At 47.2% G+C, this 21,617-nt stretch overlaps 1 protein-coding gene across 1 annotated transcript in view; it reads right to left on the bottom strand.

Moving 5' to 3' along the window:
* NFATC4 (nuclear factor of activated T cells 4) overlaps window positions 1-21,617 on the bottom strand; it is a 339,399-nt gene that overhangs the window by 35,553 nt on the left and 282,229 nt on the right. The window contains exon 7 of the mRNA XM_086923625.1: window positions 10,342-10,397. Coding sequence (XP_086779751.1) covers window positions 10,342-10,397 — 56 coding nt within the window. The remainder of the gene's footprint in view (window positions 1-10,341; window positions 10,398-21,617) is intronic.

Raw genomic sequence — 21,617 nt, forward strand, 5'->3', positions numbered from 1 at the left:
TAAAACAGCTAAACTGATCAATTATCACTTTGGAATATGACTCCTGTTTTTACCTGAGGAATCTAGCAGCCTTTGTATAGCCAATAGTTGGTTGTAAAAGATTTTCATCCATAATATAGGTACTGTGCACTATCATAAAATTATTTGGTATAATACACCTTTCCCCGATAAGCCAAAATAATAATACATTCTGTCAAATGGCGAACAACACATTAAAAGGTACAGTTCAAGGCCTTTTGGGATATCTCTTTGCGTGGTCTGGATCTAACCAGGTCCACTCAGTTTTCTCAGCTTACAGAGAGGGTTTACAATGCTGTCTATTGCCAAGGTAACGCCTGGAATGAGCCCTTTGTTAATCCTAATATTAAGCCTTGTTTCACTGCAAGGTTATCTCCAAAATATTTCAGTTTCTCAGCATGCATTCAACTCTGGTTTTCATGCAACATTGTAGAGTTTCCATGATTCCATTTCGGATGGCTAGGCCGCTGTCTTGGGGTAGGGATGAGGTTGCTCTTCTATAGAGTGCATATGAAGATTAATGAAGATCCTTGGATAGAGAAGGAAAGATTACTCCGGTGTAACACCAATTGTTTCTCAAGTGTATCTTTCATTATATTCATAAACTACTGTCTGTCCTCCTTAGTGAAGAAGCAGAAACGGAAGCAGGGATCTAAATGCAAGACCCTACTTTCTTCAGCAGGCTATCAAAATGGAATGATAGAATTGCAATGCTATTAAAGTGTCTTAGATATCTAGATAATGTAAGTTCATCTGGCAGCAGCACAGATGGGAGGAAGGCATTCATTAACCTAAATGGATGGAGTAGTTTCTGTCCTGTAACTCCAGTTCTGTAGTAGGGGTATCTCTGTTATAGTCATAATCTAGTGAATAGTCCCGCCCATGTGCGTGGACCCCGGCAATCAAAAATAATCTCTTAAGTTGTCAAAATAATGCAGAAACTGCAAAGACACTTGAGAGAGAATTTAAAGACAAATAATGCAGCCTATATCCACAGGCTACACTGTCCAGTACTTCAACTAGAAATTCCACCAAAAATCACCACACACAGCACAGCCTGCTAGTTTCTACCATAGAGAAACTTGCCTCCCCCAGTCAAAGACCCAGGAATGATAGAGAGGAAGGTAGGGACAGACAAGCCCCATAGGCTGCCATTATGTGGCTTAAATAGGATACTGTGCCTTTAAGAGAACTTTCCAGAACTTCTCCCAGTATCCCAGAATGCATAGCAGGTCCCTCTACTTTCAGTTCTTTTTGAAGGCGAAGCATGCCAGACCTGTCGCATTCTTTACATGATGAAAATCTCCACCGGGGAGGAGGGCGGGCGCTTATGACTATAACAGAGATACCCCTACTACAGAACTGGAGTTACAGGACAGAAACTACTCCTTCTGTAGTAGGGGATCTCTGTGTATAGTCATAATCTAGTGAATAGAATGGCAAGCCCATCCCCACACCAAAGCGGCGGTGGAGAATAAATACATAACGCCACTACTGTGCGAACAAATTCCGCAGCGAAGCCTGCCCAACCTGAGCGTCTGCCCTGGCGTCAGTGTCCAGGCAGTAATGCTTAGCAAAGGTATGAACCGACTTCCAAGTGGCTGCCTTGCAGATTTCCGCAATCGGCACATTACAGAGCAGAGCCGTTGTGGCAGCTTTGCCCCTGGTGGAATGAGCCTTAGGCTTACCTCCTAAGGTCTTATTAGCCTTTTGGTAACACAATTGTATGCAGGACACAATCCACCTAGAGATGGACTGCTTCGAGGTCGCAAGACCCATCCTGACCGACCCATAATTGATGAACAACTGGTCAGACCTACGAATATCCTTGGTTTTATCCAGATAAAATTTCAACACCCTCCTAACATCCAGGGAATGGAGAGACTTCTCCGCTGGGGATGAAGGGTTTTGAAAAAACGTAGGCAAAGTTATTGTCTGGTTGACATGAAAATCAGAAATAACCTTGGGAAGAAATTTAGGGTGAGTACGCATAACAACCTTAGCAGCATGAAATACAGTATAAGGTTCATTACAACATAACGCCTGAATTTCACTCACCCTGCGGGCCGATGTAATGGCCACGAGGAACGCCACCTTCCAGGACAGGTGCTGCAACGAAGCCTTATGAATAGGCTCAAAAGGCTCCTTCATCAATCTGGACAGCACCACATTCAATTCCCATGAAGGCGAGGGAAGCCTGACAGGAGGGAATACTTTCTTCAAACCTTCCAGAAAATCTTTGATCACAGGGATCTGGAAAAAGGAAGTCTGTGAAGGGCATTTCCTGTAGGCAGTCAATGCAGCAAGATGTACCTTAATGGAATGGACATTAAGGCCAGACTGCGCCAAATGTAAAAGTTAAGGAAGGATGACATCTTCCTTGCAGGTCGTAGGATCATGGTTCTTAGACTGGCACCAGATACAAAACCTCTTCCACTTGTAAGCGTATGAAGTCCGAGTGGAAGGTCTCTTAGACTCCTTCAGTATGTCCATGCAGTCATCGGGCAGATTCAGATGGCCATATTGCACTATCTCAGGAGCCATGCCGCCAAACTCAAAGACGAGAGGTTGGGGTGTAACATCCGTCCCCCGAACTTCGTGAGAAGGTCCGGCCTGCACGGCAACCGAATGTGAGGAAGGAGAGACCAGTGAAGTAGGTCCGTGAACCACCACTGCCTGGGCCACTCCGGGGCGATGAGTATCATCCGAGCTCTGGACCGGGCCAGCTTGATGAGTACCGCCGGAATCAGGGGAATGGGAGGAAAGGCGTACAGAAAGCTGTTCGTCCAGTCGATCCATAACGCATTCCCCAGCGTCCCTTGTTGGAAGTACCTGGAGGCGAAGTCTCTGCACTTGCTGTTTTCGGCGGTGGCGAACAAATCTACGTCTGGAGTTCCCCACCTTGCGAAGACTTCTCCTAGTACTTTGTCGTTTATGACCCATTCATGGTTTTCCTGAAGCAGCCTGCTCAGTGCGTCTGCCTGAACATTCTGCACACCTGGTAGATGGGTGGCCGTTATCGTCAGTCCTCTGGCTAGGAGCCAGTGCCAGATCGTCTGCGCCTCCTGAGACAGAGTGCGCGATCTCGAGCCCCCCCTGCTTGTTGAGGTAATACATCGTGGTGGTATTGTCCGTCTGTACAAGCAGAGAGTTGGTCTGGAAGGACGGAAGAAAGGCCTTCAGCGCCAAGTGAACAGCCCTGAGTTCCAGGAAATTGATGTGATACGTGGCCTCCATCGGTGACCACGTGCCTTAAATCTGTAGAGTCCCGAAGTGCGCTCCCCATCCCAGAAGAGACGCATCCGTCATGACAGTCTGCTTGGGTATGTCCTTGTGAAAGGGAACCCCTTTGAGGAGATTCTCCGCCGAACACCACCACTTCAGAGACTGAAGAGCATGCAGCGACAGTCGAATCTTGTCGTCCCAAGATCCTCTCCTCTGATCCCACTGGTCCTCCAAGCACTCCTGCAACGGTCTCATGTGCAGCCGTGCGTGTGGCGTCAGGAAGATACAAGAGGCCATCGATCCCAGTAGAGAAGACACCGTCCTCACTGTTGTAGATGGAGACGTCATGAGAGCCTGAGCCTTCCGAAGGAGTGATAATCGTCGCTCTTCCGAAGGAGACACGCTTGCTGACAGCGTATTGACGGAGGCTCCCAAGTACTGTATGCATTGGACCGGAGTCGGGACAGACTTGGCCATGTTGATGTGCAGCCCCAACTTGTTCAAGAGAACGCACGTCTTCTGGAAGTGTGCTCGCGCTTCCGAGAAAGAGGATGCCTTTATCAACCAATCGTCCAGGTACGGGTAGACGAACACCTTGTTCTTCCTCAGGTGTGCTGCTACCACCGCCATGCACTTCGAGAATGTTCTCGGCGCAGACTTCAGTCCGAATGGGAGTACTGTGTATTGATAGTGATTGGTGCCGACTTGGAACCGCAGGAACTTCCTGTGTTTGTGTGCAATGGGCACATGGAAGTAAGCATCCTGTAGGTCTATAGCGCAAAGCCAGTCTCCCTGTTGCAACTGAGGGTAAATCTGATGCAACGACAGCATGCGGAACTTTTCTCTGCGAATCCATTTGTTTGCCTGTCGCAAATCCAGAATGGGCCTGAACTCGTTCTTGTCCTTCTTGCGAACCAGGAAGAACCGGGAGTACAGACCTCTTCCTCTCTGAGACCGAGGTACGTCTTCTATCGCCCTTTTCCTCAACAGGATATCCGCTTCCACCTGAAGCTCGCGCAGCTGAAACTGCGAGCTGACCGGGGGAATAGCTGGAGGAGGGCTGGTGAACCGAAGACTGTATCCATTGCAAACAATATTCAGCACCCACTTGTCCTGAGTAATTTTTCTCCACTCTGCCAGAAAAAGTTGGATGCTTCCCCCTACCGGAGTGGGTAACGGATCCGGGGGAAGTAAGTTCCTAGGGCCTAGACCCCGCCTGGCCCTTGGGCGCCGGAGCCGACTGCTGGCCTCCCCTGCCCTTCTGCCACTTCTGGAACGGCTTCCGGAACTGCTGCTGCTGTTGCGAGTGCCCCGAAGCCTGTCCTCGTCCTCGGCCCTGTCCGCCGAACCGCCGTTGGAAGGGGCGGTACTGCTTCTTGGTCTCTTTGGGCTTTTCCAGGCCCACAGCCGTCAGCGTTTCGGCCTCCGCCTTCATGCGGGCCATTTCATCATCAGCATGTTTCCCGAAGAGGGTCTCACCGGAAAACGGCAGATTGGCCACCCTCTGCTGTGCGTCCGGTTTCAGGGACGTAAGCCGGAGCCATGCGTGGCGCCGTTGGTTGATTCCGTGGCAAAATCCGTGAGCCGCCAACAGGGAAGAGTCCGCAGCCGCGCTGATTATCTGGTTGGCCACCAGCATCCCCTCACTCAGGACTTCCATGAAGTCTTCACGCTGCTCCCGGGGCAAATGCTCCGCAAAGCGCTCAAGGGAGTCCCAGAGGGCGCGGTCGTAGCGACCCAACAAAGCCGTGGCACTCGCCGCTTTCATGGAGGTCGCGGAAGTACCACAAACTTTCCTCCCTGCCGAGTCCATCCATCTTGATTCCTTGTCCGGGGGAACCGTGGAGGTCGAGTTGGTGGCATGCTGCTTGCGGGCCGCCGTGACGATGACTGAGTCAGGCGGAGGCTCAGCTCTCAAAAAGGCCGGATCCGAGTCGGGAGCCCGGTACTTCTTTAGTAATCTCGACGGAGCCGCCCTCGTCACAGCCGGGGTGAGAAACAGAGCCATAGCAGGTTCTTCCAGGCCCGGCACCAGGGGCAGGAGAGGACGAGACAGATGCTTCTGAAGTAGCGTCTCGAAAATGACCGATGTCTTCGGTGTAGGCACTGTCAGGGATATGCCGAGCTTCGCCGCGCCCCACAACAGTACGTCCTGAAAGGCCACCAGGTCATCTATCGGGGACCCTCTGGTGTCCGGTGACCCCGATAGGGTAGGTGAATAATCCCTGGTCCCAGAGGACCTCGTGTGTGAGCGAGACTCGCGCCTCCTATGGCGGTGCCTCGATCTCGTGGATGATCTGTGCCTCGATCTCTCCTTCCGCCCAGAGCGAGAGCGAGACCTGCCAGCTCGTGGGCGCTCCTTTGGTTTGCGCGGAGGGGTCTTCCTCGGCTCATCACGAGGTGTCTTCGGTTCCTCCCGGGGTTTCGGTTTCGGAGTCCCCTTGGGAGGAGCAGGCAGGGACGGCAGGGAAGTGGACCTCGGCGGAGGAACCTTCGGCTGCGGTGCGGGCCCATGCGGAGGGACCGGAGGTGGAGAAGGGTCCCCTGAAGGCAGTGGTGGTTTGGGCGGAGGGTCCTCCTTAGGCACGGGGGGAGGAGTCGGAGTCCTGGGCCGGGACGGAGTGTACACCTCCGAGTACACCGAGCCCGGTGTCCCTTTAGGCGAGGGGTGCGGAGAGCCATCCCCATCCGCAGGCGACCTCTTCCTCTTGCGACCACCGCTGGAAGCAGCGTGACTCCTGGGACTAGAGTCCCTTTTCCGCCGTTTAGGAGAGGGTGACCTGCTCCTCGACGCTGACCGCTGTCTGCTGGACGCAGAACGACGCTTCTCCGGCGTCGAATGACGTCTCCTGGACTCCGGCGTCGAGCGCCGTCTTCTCGGCGTCGACCGTCTTCTCCTCGGCGTCGAACGTCGACTCCTCGACGTCGACCTCCGTCGTCCTCTCGACGTCGGGCGGTCCGCCCTCGACGACGAGCGCCGCCGTCGTCTTGATGTTCCCGACGCCGAGGAGCCCCTCGACGACGATCGGCGGTGTCGCCTCGACGGCGATCGACGGTGTCGCCTCGACGACGACCGACGGTGTCGCCTCGACGGCGAGCGTCGGCGCCGCTTCGACGGCGAGCGTCGATACACGTCACTGTGCCTTCGGCGTCGGTAGGAAGATCTCGACGTCGACGAAGACGATGACGTTGACGGCGGCCTCGACGTCGGCTTCTCCTTCGCCGTCGAGCCGTCACGCCGTCTCGACCCGGAGCCCCGGGGAGAAGGGGAGCACGCCGTCGTCATCCCTCTCGACGCCGTTGTCGATGCCATCGACGCCGACGGAGAATGGGACCGATTGCTGGACTTCCTGCCCCCGGGGAGCCCCCCAGGGGCCTCAGCAGAGGCAGAGGGAACCTTCCCAGGCTGCCTAGACCCACCTGCAGCCCGCAGACGCCTATCCTCCAGGCCAGCCAGCCTGATCTTCAATCTGTCCCTCAAGGTCCGAGCAGAAAGCTGCTGGCAGATTACACAATCCTCAGGGACATGATCTTCCGGAAGGCACACGATGCAGACCTCATGGGGATCACTCTTGGCCTTCTTCCTCTCACATGCTGGGCACTTCACAAAAAGGCCAGGCATTTTGGAGCCCCAAAACACCTAGAAAACAGCACAAAAGGGAGAGGAGAGCACCAAGAAATAACTGCAACACTTTTAAAAGTCAAAAGTGCAAAAACAATTCGAATAAACCCTTGAAAAAGGGAGAGCTCAATGCCAGGGTCCTGTAAGCAGGAGCCGGAAAAAAGAACTGAAAGTAGAGGGACCTGCTATGCATTCTGGGATACTGGGAGAAGTTCTGGAAAGTTCTCTTAAAGGCACAGTATCCTATTTAAGCCACATAATGGCAGCCTATGGGGCTTGTCTGTCCCTACCTTCCTCTCTATCATTCCTGGGTCTTTGACTGGGGGAGGCAAGTTTCTCTATGGTAGAAACTAGCAGGCTGTGCTGTGTGTGGTGATTTTTGGTGGAATTTCTAGTTGAAGTACTGGACAGTGTAGCCTGTGGATATAGGCTGCATTATTTGTCTTTAAATTCTCTCTTAAGTGTCTTTGCAGTTTCTGCATTATTTTGACAACTTAAGAGATTATTTTTGATTGCCGGGGTCCACGCACATGGGCGGGACTATTCACTAGATTATGACTATACACAGAGATCCCCTACTACAGAATTTTAGTTCCGGCTTGATAGTGCAATTGTCACCTGACCTTTTAAACTACACCAATATTATTCTACAGCTCTTTGCTTCCACACAAATTTATATTCTTTCCCATGGTATTTTCTAATAATGCTTCACATTACTGTACAAAATTCCTTTAAAGACAGAACTTTTGTCATTGCCAATGCTTGTTTCTCTTTTTTAAAGAGAAAATGTGAAGTAGGTTCAGCAGCAACAGTGCATGTGTCTTTAGACTCTTTTCCAGTTTTATAATTGTTTTGTATATTTTCTGTATGTTTGTATACATTTGGAGTCTTCTTTCTCTACATGTTTTAATGTGTTCTGGGATTCTCACAGATAGGTGAGATTATTCTGTGTTGATAAATATTAACGAAGAGCCTATTGCCTAATTCAGTTAAATTTTTGGACTGTAGTCTCAAGGCAATACCTGTCAGAGCCATATGTTCTCAATCTACACAACAAACTAAAAACATTATCAAACTACATATCAGCATCTAATACAAAAAACTAATGTTACACTTGCCCGCATCTTTTTCACTTAAAGGTGTTAAACTTCATCGCTTTCTTGAATGTGTGCAGGCTTTTAGGAGTCAGATGGTTTTGTGCCTAGTATCTGTGACACTTGTCTCAGAATAAAGATGTGTGCTGTACTATTTCCTGAAATTCCTACGTATATTCCTTAAATGTATAAAATAAAAAGTCTTACCTTTTTCAAAAAGAATAATACATAGAGGATACGTTTTTACTGTGAGAGATACATGAGCTAGCTTACCAAATTGTTCTATCTAATAGTATTCTCCAAGTGTAAGTCCTGACTGTCTGATCCTGCTAACCTCTAAAGTCAAAGCCCAGAGAGGAGATACATGATATTCAAGTAAGTTTGCAGTAGTATACGGCTCTTTTGGTGTCAAGGACAACAGCAATACTTCTGACAAGTATTGACTACTTGCCATAGAGAGCCACAGGCTCCGCGTAACTAGCATGGCAGTTTTTCTGTGGATACATCTAGTGTCATCCCTCTTCTGGCTTAGGGTTATGCAAAGAACATATACTGAAATTTCAATCATTAATGTGTTCTCTCCACTGTTATATGGTTCCTACAAATTTTGTAGAAGTGTGTATTAGATCAACAAACCTCGGTAAAACAGAGACTGAGACTTCTTATATCATCTGTCAATGTTGGTTCAAGACACACAGTACCGCACCTAAACTCCTAAACCTACAGAGTTTTAGATGTTGTTGGTAACCTCAAACAAGACCACTGTAATCCATAAGGAATTCATGGAAAAAATATCTAACCATTTTGTTGGTTTACTTTTGCATGCCCAAAGATTCACATAGGAGAGAAGCAATAATACATTTTTTAATGTTTATTAAAATATATAATCCTTGTAAATTAAACTTGAACTGTGATTATTACACAGGTGAGACACATCTTTGTTATAAGCATTATTAGAATGGTGAAAAACACAAACAATTGAACCATGTTAATTGTTCCTAATGTTACTTCTACCTAGCTATCACTAATACCTCTACACCAGATAGAGCATGTCGGGAGTATCATTCTGCCAGACCTGTTGAAATGATCTAAGCCCATACCTTGGTATAATGTCTCAGGAAACCGGCCTCAGTGCATTAACAAATGCACCCCATCTGAGTGTGCACGCTGGCGCACTCCTACTTACGGGGCTATCATCTTTTTTAAGATGATGGTTAGGGCCTGCAGAGCTGCATCTCAGTAACAGCTCTCACCAGCTTTTATGATAAGCACGGCGTGAAGTGACTCTCACCAAATTAAACACAGTCGCTGTTTAAATGATAAAACACTGGCCTTATCACATTGTGCCAAAGGCGCAGAACAATTTCTTTAATTAGTCTGGAATACAAAAGTAGTCTACTATGAGCACAAAATAAAGCAAGAACATTGCCTTCTAATATATCTGATCCTTGAAAATACCGTACAGACCACAGAAAAACAATGTCTACCCAAAAATGAATGTGTGTGTGGCACTTTCTCGTATTATTGAAAAACATGTTCAAACCACCATCTTAAAAAGTTGCTAAGTTAAAAAGGAAAACTAAAATGTAGGCTAAATGTAACCCCTACAACACCACCTCTCGCTATTTTAATTGTCTGTATTTTGTGTTAAGAAGTCAGGGAGGACAAGAGCATGGATACCAGAAAAATATACTTTAAACGTTATTCAGAGTACTATAGTTCTTTTACTGGCTCCTTTTCAACATTCCACCAACCACACCTCCTGGCTTATGCTAAGTAACAATGTAGGTGGCTGTGGGAAAAACAATGGGAAATGGTGGTGGTTGCTTACTAAGGAGGATTCACTGACTACCCAACAGCACATTCTACGGCCAAAGCTTACTTTAGTCAGATCGTAGTGTCGAATAGTCTTGGTGGGACCATTTTAAGTTTGTGTAATCACCTCCTATCTAGACCCTGGAAGCCCTTCCATGTGTCTACAAAGTGTGGGTAGTGGAGTGGGCACATACACATTACTCAGTGTAGTGACCACTGTATTGCAGATCTACAGTCCCATTCTATACAACTCGCTCCCCATGCCCACCCTCGTGCCTACCATGCATACCTGGACAGATGACAGAGAGAAAGGGAGCCGAGAGTAGAAGCCAAGTGGGCATGGGGGCAGTAAATAGGCACGAGTGGGGCTTGAACATGCCTTGCCTCCCAGCTTTCTTTCTGTTTCTGTCAAATATCCTGCAGGGGAGTACACTCCACGGGTGTTTATAGTGGAGGAGAGATATACAAGGGCCACTTCTGTCAATAAATTTTACTTTTTGTCCAGGTATAGACTAAAGTGACATTATATAATTTTGTTTGACCTGGAACACACTGTGTCCAACTCACCTCATTGCTCTTGAGTCTGTTCACTTCGGCTTCTTCTTCCCAGATCAGCTTGCCATCTGTGGGGAAAGGAGATACATCAGGCTCCATTCCTTGAAGTAGTCCATCATCCTTACTTACTGCCACTGTGTGCAGGCTGCGGATTGGGCACAGCAGGCTTCAGACAGATACAGACATGTCTGTCTAGCTTCTCTGTCAGTTTTGGTAACATTATCTTCGTAGCTCAGCTACATGGACAGGAAGCCCTGGACACAGATGTGTTGGCCCGAGGACTAGTTAATTTAGACTCTGAGATGGGGAGATACAAGGAGATACCAACAGAAGGACAGAGAGACAAGGGCAGGGTGACACAGATACAAGAAACTAACACAAAAAGAAGAAAATGGAACACAGAAGCAAGGTCAGGCAAACAATGCTGGGCCAGGAAGGAAAGCACATACAATGAAAAAACTTATCTGGCCTATATTGCTTTTCATATGGTGATAACTCTACACAAGGCGTTTATATTACAGCATAGACACTCTAACCAGGAATCAATGTTATATTGAGATTTGTTTATTTATCAAAAAATATATTTATATATTTCCTTTTTAGGTCTCGGCTAGAAGCGAGCAAAGCTCGCTCTCGCCAGAGACCTTATTGTTAGCGGTTCAGCTTCCCAGGAGGACAGCACTGGCCGCGCGCGGCGATTTGTTAAGGCCACGCGCACGAGAACGCGCTCGCGGCCAGGTGCTGTCCTCCTCGAAAGCTGCCTCCCTTCCCCGTGCAGGGCGGGCCGCCGCGCTGCCTGCGGCGACCCGGAAGCATTGCCGGCCAAACCGGAAGTAGGTGCTCGAGAAGGAAATGGAGTGATTATTTCTCACCCCCACAGCCTGGACGTCAGTGTTAAATGATTGTATTTTTCCTGCCTAAATCAATTCCAGGTGCTGCTTGAAGGAAACTCTGGAACTTATTGAACACGGAATAGTTTATCCCGTAGGTGAGTTACAGATATGAACTTTCATACAGGGTCAAGAATGCAATTAAAGCCTCTCCATGTGAGTCAAACTGCGCACGAGGCAGTGCTGTCTTCTCTCACCACAGCCTCCACTCTCTTCTTGTGAGGGAAGGCCCACTGACGCACTAACAGCACGGCCAAGTCGAGTGCTTCGTGAACACCCTATACTCCTGCTATCCGTCCCGGCCCCTCCTTCTTTCGCCACAGTGGTGTTTCTTATTCACTCTCGCAGTCATTCTTTGCCTACCCGACTCTCACTCGTTCCCTCACCCCTTACCTCATTTTATCTTTCCGATGCAGTATTTCTCTCCTCGATCTATTTCTTTCTCACATACCTGGACATTATTTTCTTATTTCTCAATCTCTCACTCCCTTATCACTCCCTCAGTCACTCTCGTTTCTACCACGTATAGTGCTCGAAGGCCCCTCCTCGACACTTTGCAGCAGGCTTGGTTGTGATTTCATGTCAAGCTCAGCAGCGATAGCCCGGTTGGAAGAAACGCTGGAACAGCACGAACGAAGTACAGCGCAAAACAGTACCGAACAGCAACTCCAAGGCATAGAATGGTACGACACAAACCAGCACTGCGAAAAGAAAGGATAGCCCAAAGAGCCCCTCGCCAGGGGTAGTAAGAGCTATATAAATTTAATTTCAAAATATTACATAACAGCACAGCACAAATTATGTAGCATGGAGAAAGAACAGCACAAAAGGAATAGCGCAGATAGGATAGAAAAAAGAAATTCAGCACCAAGAGGGTGCAACAAAACAAACACGTCACAAAGGGAACATACCACAATATTAGCACAGCACTAATGCTTTAAGAAAAGAACATTACACAACTAGATTTCAGGAAAGAAAATGTAGTGCAAAGGAAGAGCGCCAGACAGGAAAGAGTGTAGTGCAAAGAGAGTGCAGTGTATGTACAGTATGGGCCAAAGACACTGTTGCACACAGTGGGCACAGCACACACAATATGCAGCAGAAACTGTACAGCGCGAAGAGCGTTAAAGGGAAAGTGTAGCATAAAGAGCATAGGAACGAGAACACTGCACAAAACGTGACGATCAGCACGAATTGAACAGCGCAAGTGTTTTAAACGATAAAACAACACAAAGTCAATATTGCAGAAACATGCATTCAAGAGAACCTAGCATGACAAGGCCACAAAATAAAGAGTACAGTACAAGGAACAATACAACGAGAGTACAGCACCCAACGTGAGCATAAGTAGTGAGTGAGGGAGAGATCAGACACATGCAGTGGGACACCAAGACAGTGCACCACAAAGGTTGCAGCACAGAGACAGGCCAGCACAAAGACCACAGCACCAAACAGTATTAAGCAAGGAGAGCACACACAAAAAGAATATGGCATCAAAAAACACAGCACAGAGACAACACAGCACTCAAAGCATAAAATGACAACTATGTGGCACAAAAACAGCACATTACAAAACACGCAGAGGCAGCACAAAGACGGTGAGGCTTAAGGACAGCACAAGGCAAAGAGCAGAGGAAAATACCGAATGCACCATACATAGACAGAACAGCGTACTGCCAACACGGATCAAGCACAACACAGCTCAATGTCAAAGCGGTAAAAGTGAGGTCAGAACAAAGACCGCACACACTATGACAGCTTGGAGAAAAAGAACGAAAATCAGACTCTGCAGCATGCGCACAGTTCATCCTAGGGAAAGAACAAACCCAAATGAACAAAGGCAAAAACAACATTTAATGAGCACAGTACGAAAGACTGTTCAAACATAGACATTGCAGCACAATTACAGTGGGGTACAAGGACAGTGTAGCACAAACGTGGTAGGTGCAATGGTTCAACCACAATATCTCCATCTTAAATGCCTGCCGCCTTCATGCTCTTCCATCGTTCTGGCCAGCGTTAAAATAGAAACAGGAAGAAGACTTTGTAGCTGGCCAAAGAGCTTTGGTCTCATTGTGGGGCCTCCGAGCATGTGTGCACCTTCTCAAATCAGCCAGCATGTGCTTCATGTTATGTTCCAAATGTCAGACTTATTGGGGTGCCAGAGGGACTACTGGGCCTCAACTGTGGTGTTTGAAGTCATTAGCATCTGGTGTCTAGCAGTCCGCCCTACTAAGGCTCTGCAAATTGTGCCAAGTACAGCCCCTTATGCACTTGACTCTCAGAGTTGCAAAGACAGGCAGCCACAAGCTTCTCAGGGAAGTAGTGTGAGGTAAGAGCTCAGAACTCAACAATCAACTAACAGACACAGCAACTTAATGTCCTGCCTAATGCTTATGTTTTATGGGGAAAAGCATTTTATTATCACACAATACTGCACATTCTGCTGGGTATTACATACAGGGCTGTACTAAGATGTTTTCAAACAGTGTGGCACAACACGTTTCCCCTCATTCCTGGTAATAGCTATCCTTCCAGTTATGGCTGAGATTCCTCTGTTACCATCCCCACCCCTGTAGGGACTCAAAAAAGTTCTCACTGGCTCAATGAGTAACTCTGTTCAATGTTTATTTTGTCTATTTAGCTAATAGTCTTAAGCAGGCGGATCGGGCTCCCCTGTGTTCCTTAGTTTCTTGTCCTGTCGTGCAGGCTAAGCCCCAAAGTTTACCTGATGACTTTTTGCGGAAATTTCAGGCTGTGCGTAGGACATGGGTGGTACTAGTGTCATCATGGCTTGACTTCTCTCTTGCAGAAAAACCACGGCAGTGGATCACTCAGGACAAGGATTGTGGGGCTGACTTGTGGAGTTGTGTCTGTGGCAGCACTTGACTCTAACAGTGAAGGGCCTTGTGGTTAGCTGCGTTCAAGCCTTGAATGTGGCAGCCTCCAGTCTGAGCTCATCGAGATCATGTCTTTAGGGGCAGTAGTGGCCTCAGGTGCCAATAAGCTTCTCCACTTCAGTGGAAGCAGTTTTTCTCTCCTCGTCAGCAGCACCACCAGTTTTTAGGTCTCGGCTAGCCGCGCGGAAGCGCGTCTCCGCCGAGATCTTTTGTCGGCGAGTGTGCTTCCCAGGAGACACTCCTAGCCGCGCGCAGGCGATTCTAAACTGGCACGCTGTAATGGCAGAGTTTTTGGCTTTATTTAGCAGTGGTATAGATCATTAATCTTGCTCGCATCTAGTATAGGTATTCATAGCCTGTGTTGGCCCTTTTAAGCCCTTTTTTCCAGATCTAGAAGAGGATAGCTGCTTAATATGCCTTTATTCTTGACTTTCACCTGTCTATTGCCTATTGGCTTTGACATATTAGACACATTGGTATGGTTTATGTAGGTATTCTGACAGAGCTAAGGAGCATTTCACCCCTTTCAGGCCTACAGGCCTAGAGCTAGAGGGACTCCATCTTGATGAAGCTGAGAGGCTTTTCAGGGCAAAGGCAAAGTTTATAGTTAAGGCTGTTTTTCACTTGGAGAGAACCGGTCTGGGCCAGCCCTTATCGGTAGGCTGTATTATTCTCTGTGTAGAAGACACAACAAAAGGCCGGCCGGCTGGGTGTGTGTCCTTGATGCGAGGTGATGCAGAGACCTGGTGGGCGGCAGGCTGATGGCTGGAACTTTCCATGAGGAAACAGCATTCTATATCAGTGAAGTGCAGAGGCGGAGTCAGTCAGTCAGCCAGAGAGTCGAGCAGAGGGAGTCAAGCAGAGAGGGTTCAAGCTGGAGAAGAGCTGAGTTGAATAGTGAGCTGGAACTGAAGGAAGCAGTCAGAAGCAGTTGCTTATCAGGAGGAGGTGTGAATAGCTGGAGTCTGAAGTAATGCCTTTTAGAAGAGACAGAGGAGAGATCGTGGACTAACCTATGGGAGCAGATGGAGTTAATTGGACATTGGCGCAGAGACAGAGTGAATAAGCTAGTGGAATGAACGGTGATCAGAGCGGCAGGAACCATTAAGATTGAAGATGGAAGGTGGAGACAGTTCGTGTGGGGGAGAGGAGTCCAGAGACAGAGTGATCAGCGCAGAGGTGTACCCAAGAGTGCAGGAGAGAGAGAGAGTCTGAGATGAGCCAAGGCACAGACGAGAGAGGAACCCAGATGACAGCTAGAACAAGACTTCACACTAATCAGGTGATATTGTTTTCATCACATTAGTTACACTTACACTTTATGTCTAATCTTTTCCCTTTCAGCGGAGTGTTCCTGTTATGTTTAATCTTTTCTCTTTCAGCGGTGTGTTCTACCTATAGTCTTTGTCAGTTCTGTGTAAAGGTTTATATTGTACTAATAATAAATGACCCCATTAATTAGTGAATTAGTGTGCATGAGTTCTTTTATGATAAAGTTATCCTGGCTTCAAGCCAGTTGCTGTTGAGCCACTGATGGATCAAAAAGGGGGTAGGAGCGCTTAAATCAAGAAATAACTCAGTCACATAGTGTGTATATCTTTATCCCCATACAGTGAGGGTAATCACTCCTGGTAGGTATTACTGTTTGAACAGATGCTACCCCTGATCAGGTAAGTAATAGTGAGGGAGAGAGGAGACTTGCAACCAAGGGACTAAGTTAGTACACCATCCCATAATATTATTGTAGTAGCAGACCCTTAGTGAAGAGACTTCCCAATATATATATATATATATGTATAGGTGTTCATAGGAATGTGGTCGTCGTTGATATGCGGCGTTAATGAGAGCACTGAGTATGAGATCAGTGTGGATACCCACTGGATTGTGGCTTGAGTAAATGAGAGCACTAGGTAGTCGAACTAGTGTGTAGTTTTGCAGGATTGCAAACAATTTGGAAAAGGGAGCATTGGGTTCTGCAGGCCCGTGTGTAGACGCACCGGATTGTGTGTCATATCTGCCCTAGGGTAGAACGGTCTGGGTCAGGGTGGCCGCGAGACCAACTGATGTAAATAAGTGTGGTGTAGGGTATGGATATCCCTAGTAATCAGTGAGTATTCTTAGTATCCCTATAGATTTAGTGGTGTTCTTAATAATATGAGCTTGTATATTGCGAGTTCCCCATCCTCAGGTAGGTACCAGGTGCCTGGATAGGTGGTCCTGAGGAGGGAAGGTGAGTACGTTCTGGCTGGGTTGGAGGGGCCCCTGGGGGCTGATCCCACCTACTCAGAAAATCCAGCCATTACACACGCGCATAAGTACGAGCGCTGCGCGAAGCTCCCACACAACACACGCATGAGCATACATAGAAACACACACAGAAGCGCACACACACGCACATACATACAGAACCCCCCACTCATACACACACACACGCGCACACACACACACACACACAAGTGCACCGGCCCCCCCCCCTCCCCCCTCCCCTTTAACTTACTGTGGCAATCTGGGGGACTCCGCTCTCCGCACGGGCAGAGAGAATTGACGCTGCGGCTCTTGGTAGCTCCTTTCCCGGGACTCCCTCTTGGTCAAGGGAGCCCCGCAACACGTGTGCAACGTCCTGTTGTCGGCCCCGGGGCTCTCCACGCTCGCAGGAGCCCCGGGCCGCTCGACGCATTTCCTCCGCCTGCCTCCTCTTCCGGTCCGGACGCGGCTCCGCCCCCGTCACAGGCGACCTTGCCTGACTTCCGGTGCGGCCGCGGCGGAATTCCGGAGGCAGTGGGAGTTACTCCACCCCCCTCGAGAGTGCACATGAGCTCGCGACGAGTTGCAATGAAAGTTAAGTGCACACGATGAGCGCTATTACAGGGGTTGCAGATAACAGGCTATTCACAAATGAATGCATCAATTAGTTAGTCCGTTGGGGCTGCAGGCCAAAGAATGGTTTATTACAGGAATGCTGCATGCTTTGATTATGTGTTGCCAACACTCTTCACTGTCTTGTACTGAGGGCGTTTTCTCCTCTTCTGGGGAAGTTCTTGCCTTGAGCACTCCTCGGGAGCAGCTGCCTTTTTTATGGGTAAAATGCACTCTGCTGTTGTGTGTGTAAAGACAGCACGCCATTTTACGACATTAGAAACACTAAAATTGGACATAACCACAGCCGCAGCTTAACCAGTCGTTTCCCTCTATGTCAGCAGACACTGCTCTGTTCAGAGGCATAGCTGCCTGACTGACGCCCATCCCCACACCCTCCACCTGATGGCTTTACAGAACATTCATTTTAGGTATCGGTTTCCAAGGAGACACAAATATTTGAGGCTTCGTGAAACCTGGGTGAGACACTAGTGATGTGTTACCGGTCTCCGATCAACGCAACGCAATTTAAACCGGCCTAGGTGAGTTTCTGTGGCGGTGATGAAAGCTCTATGGCGCCTCGCATGACCCTAATGCTCCCTAATCTATTTTACCGCAAGGGACATGACTCGTCGGTGCAGTTCGACATCCGAAAGTAGGCCGGGCATTCTCCTCAAAATGAGAGCCAAAAAGCGTGACATTGCGAAGTATTTGTTTTTGCCTTTCTGTGGCAACCAATAGGGTCATGAAGTGGGCAGATTTTAGGTTTGTAAACTATTTCGCAGTCGCGCCGGTTCGCCTAGCTCTTGGCATGCCCTCACTGTGTGATTTTATGTTTAGTGTGTGCCAGTGCTTGAGTCCCTATCTTGTTTTGTCTGGGTCGGAGGTGGTCGGCTTCCTTTGTTTTCCACCTCTGAGTTGCTAGGCTGGTTTTGGCTGGGAGCACAGGCTACAGAACTAACGATAACCAACAAACGGACCGCTTTTTCACTGACAAGCTTTTGTAAACACTGCTGTTTTCCAAGAAATTGCAGGACAGAATAATTCTCTCCTAAAACGTAAACTTACAGTGCAGAGTAGTGAGTGCAGAGTGTGCAAAGTGCAGAATAGTGAGTGCAGAGTAGTGAGTACAGAGTAGTGAGTGCAGAGTGCAGAGTAGTGAGTGCAGAGTGAGTGTGCAGAATGCAGAATAGTGAGTGCAGAGTAGTGAGTGCAGAGTGAGTGTGCAGAATGCAGAATAGTGAGTGCAGAGTAGTGAGTGCAGAGTAGTGAGTAGTGAGTGCAGAGTAGTGAGGAGTGAGTGCAGAGTAGTGAGGAGTGAGTGCAGAGTAGTGAGTGCAGAGTAGTGAGTGCAGAGTAGTGAGTAGTGAGTGCAGAGTAGTGAGTAGTGAGTGCAGAGTAGTGAGTAGTGAGTGCAGAGTAGTGAGTGCAGAGTAGTGAGTAGTGAGTGCAGAGTAGTGAGTAGTGAGTGCAGAGTAGTGAGTGCAGAGTAGTGAGTAGTGAGTGCAGAGTAGTGAGTGCAGAGTAGTGAGTGCAGAGTGCAGAGTAGTGAGTGCAGAGTGAGTGTGCAAAGTGCAGAGTAGTGAGTGCAGAGTGCAGAGTAGTGAGTGCAGAGTGCAGAGTAGTGAGTGCAGAGTGAGTGTGCAGAATGCAGAATAGTGAGTGCAGAGTAGTGAGTGCAGAGTAGTGAGTGCAGAGTAGTGAGTGTAGAGTAGTGAGTGTAGAGTAGTGAGTGCAGAGTAGTGAGTGCAGAGTAGTGAGTGCAGAATGCAGAATAGTGAGTGCAGAGTAGTGAGTGCAGAGTGAGTGTGCAGAGCAGTGAGTGCAGGTGCAGAGTAGTGAGTGCAGAGTGCAGAGTAGTGAGTGCAGAGTGCAGAGTAGTGAGTGCAGAGTAGTGAGTGCAGAGTAGTGAGTGCAGAGTAGTGAGTGCAGAGTGAGTGTGCAGAATGCAGAATAGTGAGTGCAGAGTAGTGAGTGCAGAGTGAGTGTGCAGAGCAGTGAGTGCAGGTGCAGAGTGGTGTGTGCTGTTGAGTGCAGAGTGCTGTGTATTGGCAATGTAAATGACAATGCTATTTATTTATGATTTAAAGGAAAAAAAGCAATGTCATGAGCAATGCCATTAGCTCTACCTTTAATGATGCCGAGACCATTGCATTGCAAATGCTTGTTTTTAAATGTATACACATTTATATTTTTCTGATTTTCTTTGTTATTTCTCATATAAATAATGATACAGAAAAACACTGTTTTCATTGTTCTATCAACATGAACAAGAACATATTTAATTTTTCAACACAATATCTTATATGTTCTAACAACCCACAAATTTCGCTCCATCATTCTTCCATTACACAACATCCACGATTGGATCACTTGTTACATCAAACTAGGAGATAATCTCTCCTGTTTTTGAAAATTGTTAGAAACCGAAAAAGCAACTACTGAGTTTCTGGGATACACTTAAACCCTGTCTAAGTAGACAGAGTTACCATTACTACGAAGCCTGGATGATACACCATGCAAGCTTGAACCCATCACAAATCCTACACTTCCTACATTAAAGACCCTGTGTCCTGTAAATAGGATAATAAACAGATAATGGAGTCTTTTCTGCACCTTTTAGCTGTGAGGATTGGAGAAAAAGTCGTAAACACGAAGATCCTCAGTCTCATGAGAGACATATATTCCCCGAGACTAATCCCAAGGATGAATTTTGTAACACTTTGGCCCTGAGGAAGGTGATTGTATGTTTCACCGTACGTGGGCCAGAGATATTCATCTGAAAGCCCTACTCAAGAATCAAGTCATAAAGAAGAAATAGTTAATACTAAAATTGAGGAACTTACCTGCATCTTGAGAAATTTGGAACTTTATGAAAAAGAACAAAGAGGAATGAGGAGTAGGCCCTGTCATATCAGATGTGTTTTTATTGTGATTTAGATTGTGTGGTATGCTAGTGAGTATGAATGAGTAGAATGATAGGTGAGAATGGAAGAATGATGGAGAGAAATGTTGGGGTTGTTAGAACATATAAGATATTGTGTTGAAAAATTAAATATGTTCTTGTTCATGTTGATAGAACAATGAAAACAGTGTTTTTCTGTATCATTATGTATATGAGAAATAACAAAGGAAATGTGAAAAAATATAAATGTGTATACATTTTTTTTAAATGAAAATATATAAATATATTTTTTGATAAATAAACATAACTCAATATAAGATGTATTCCTGGTTATAGTGTCAATGCTGTAATATAAAGGCTTTGTGTAGAGTTATCACCATTTGTAAAGCAATATAGGCCAGATAAGAGGTTTTTTCATTGTATTTATTTCCTCCCCCCTCCTTTTAGGCCTAAACTCAATAGGGGGACACCTTCATGCTTTAATGCCAGGAAGGCAAGCATTCTGAGACAGAAGAAAAAAGGGACACTGAGACAAGGTACAAGGAGGCTGTGACAGACAGACAAGGGTGGTGGGATGGGGGATAAGCACAGGTATTGGATTCATGAGCATTGAGATAGAAAGATATTTTCCACAGAGAAAGGAAGACACTGGGTCAGGGAGATGACAAAGGGATGAAATGAGACATGCTACACATGTGGAGGGCACTGACAAGTCATGTGTCTGAGGTGGCAGGACAGTAGCAGTGTTTTTATTGGTGCAACTTATGAGGTATAAATGGCTGGGGCCAAGATCCCCTATCTCGCTAAGACCAAAGGTAAAGCATTCTGCTTGCTGGCATTCGTGGAGTATTGGTTTTCCTCCCTCCTGTCATGGGGGGTTGGGGGGCGTGCAGCTATTGTGGAAAACATCCACTTACTAACTGTTGTGGCCACCAAATCCTTTGCCTACTCAGGTAGAAGTGAAGTTTGCTTGTTCAAGAATTTGTTCTTAGCAACTCTCCAGACACCAAAGGAAACGGGGAGGCACACTATCAGCTTGACGGCGGAAATGGAATACCAATCTGTTTCGTGGCAGACATGGTTGATGCATACTTTGCTTTCAGGATAGGGTTAGAGGGGCCAGCATGAGCATTCAATCCAGGGCTTCAGCAGATACCACAGATTTGCGGAAAACTGAGGTTAAGCAAAAGGCTTATGAGAAAAGTCCTCCATGTAAGATGAGGATGAAAGCGCTTTACAGCTGTGTTTGGTGGTAGCAATGAACCACCAGTTCCCTAACAGAGAAAATGAGCCTGCTGCTTGTATACAGAATATTTTAAAGGCAAGTGGTGGAAAGAAGAGAGTTCACTTCAACGTAAATGTTGGGAACACAGTTTGAAAGGAATAGTTGGATATATTCCATTTAAGAGACAGAAGTAGGAAGTGTGATGTTTTATCTCTAAAGTTTTGGGAGTGCATCTTGGTGTTAGCAGTGGGGCACATTTCAGTCTGGTGGCGGAAGATGGAAGTATTCGGCTTTTCATTAAAACTTGTGGAAGAATAAGTTAGCAATAGCAAAAGTGTTGAATATTTCAATTTAATGTGAGGAGTGGTGAGCATAATGTTTCATGGTAAAACTTGTGGGAACGCTGTTTGGTGACAAGAAAAGAATACGCATTTTTGCTGAGTGTTAAAAGACTGGGAACATTTGCTGCATGCTTAACCCGTGGGTGCACAAATTGGTGGAGGTGGTGATAC

The sequence above is a fragment of the Lissotriton vulgaris genome, chromosome 5 (assembly GCF_964263255.1).
Source record: "Lissotriton vulgaris chromosome 5, aLisVul1.2, whole genome shotgun sequence".
Taxonomy (NCBI): domain Eukaryota; kingdom Metazoa; phylum Chordata; class Amphibia; order Caudata; family Salamandridae; genus Lissotriton; species Lissotriton vulgaris.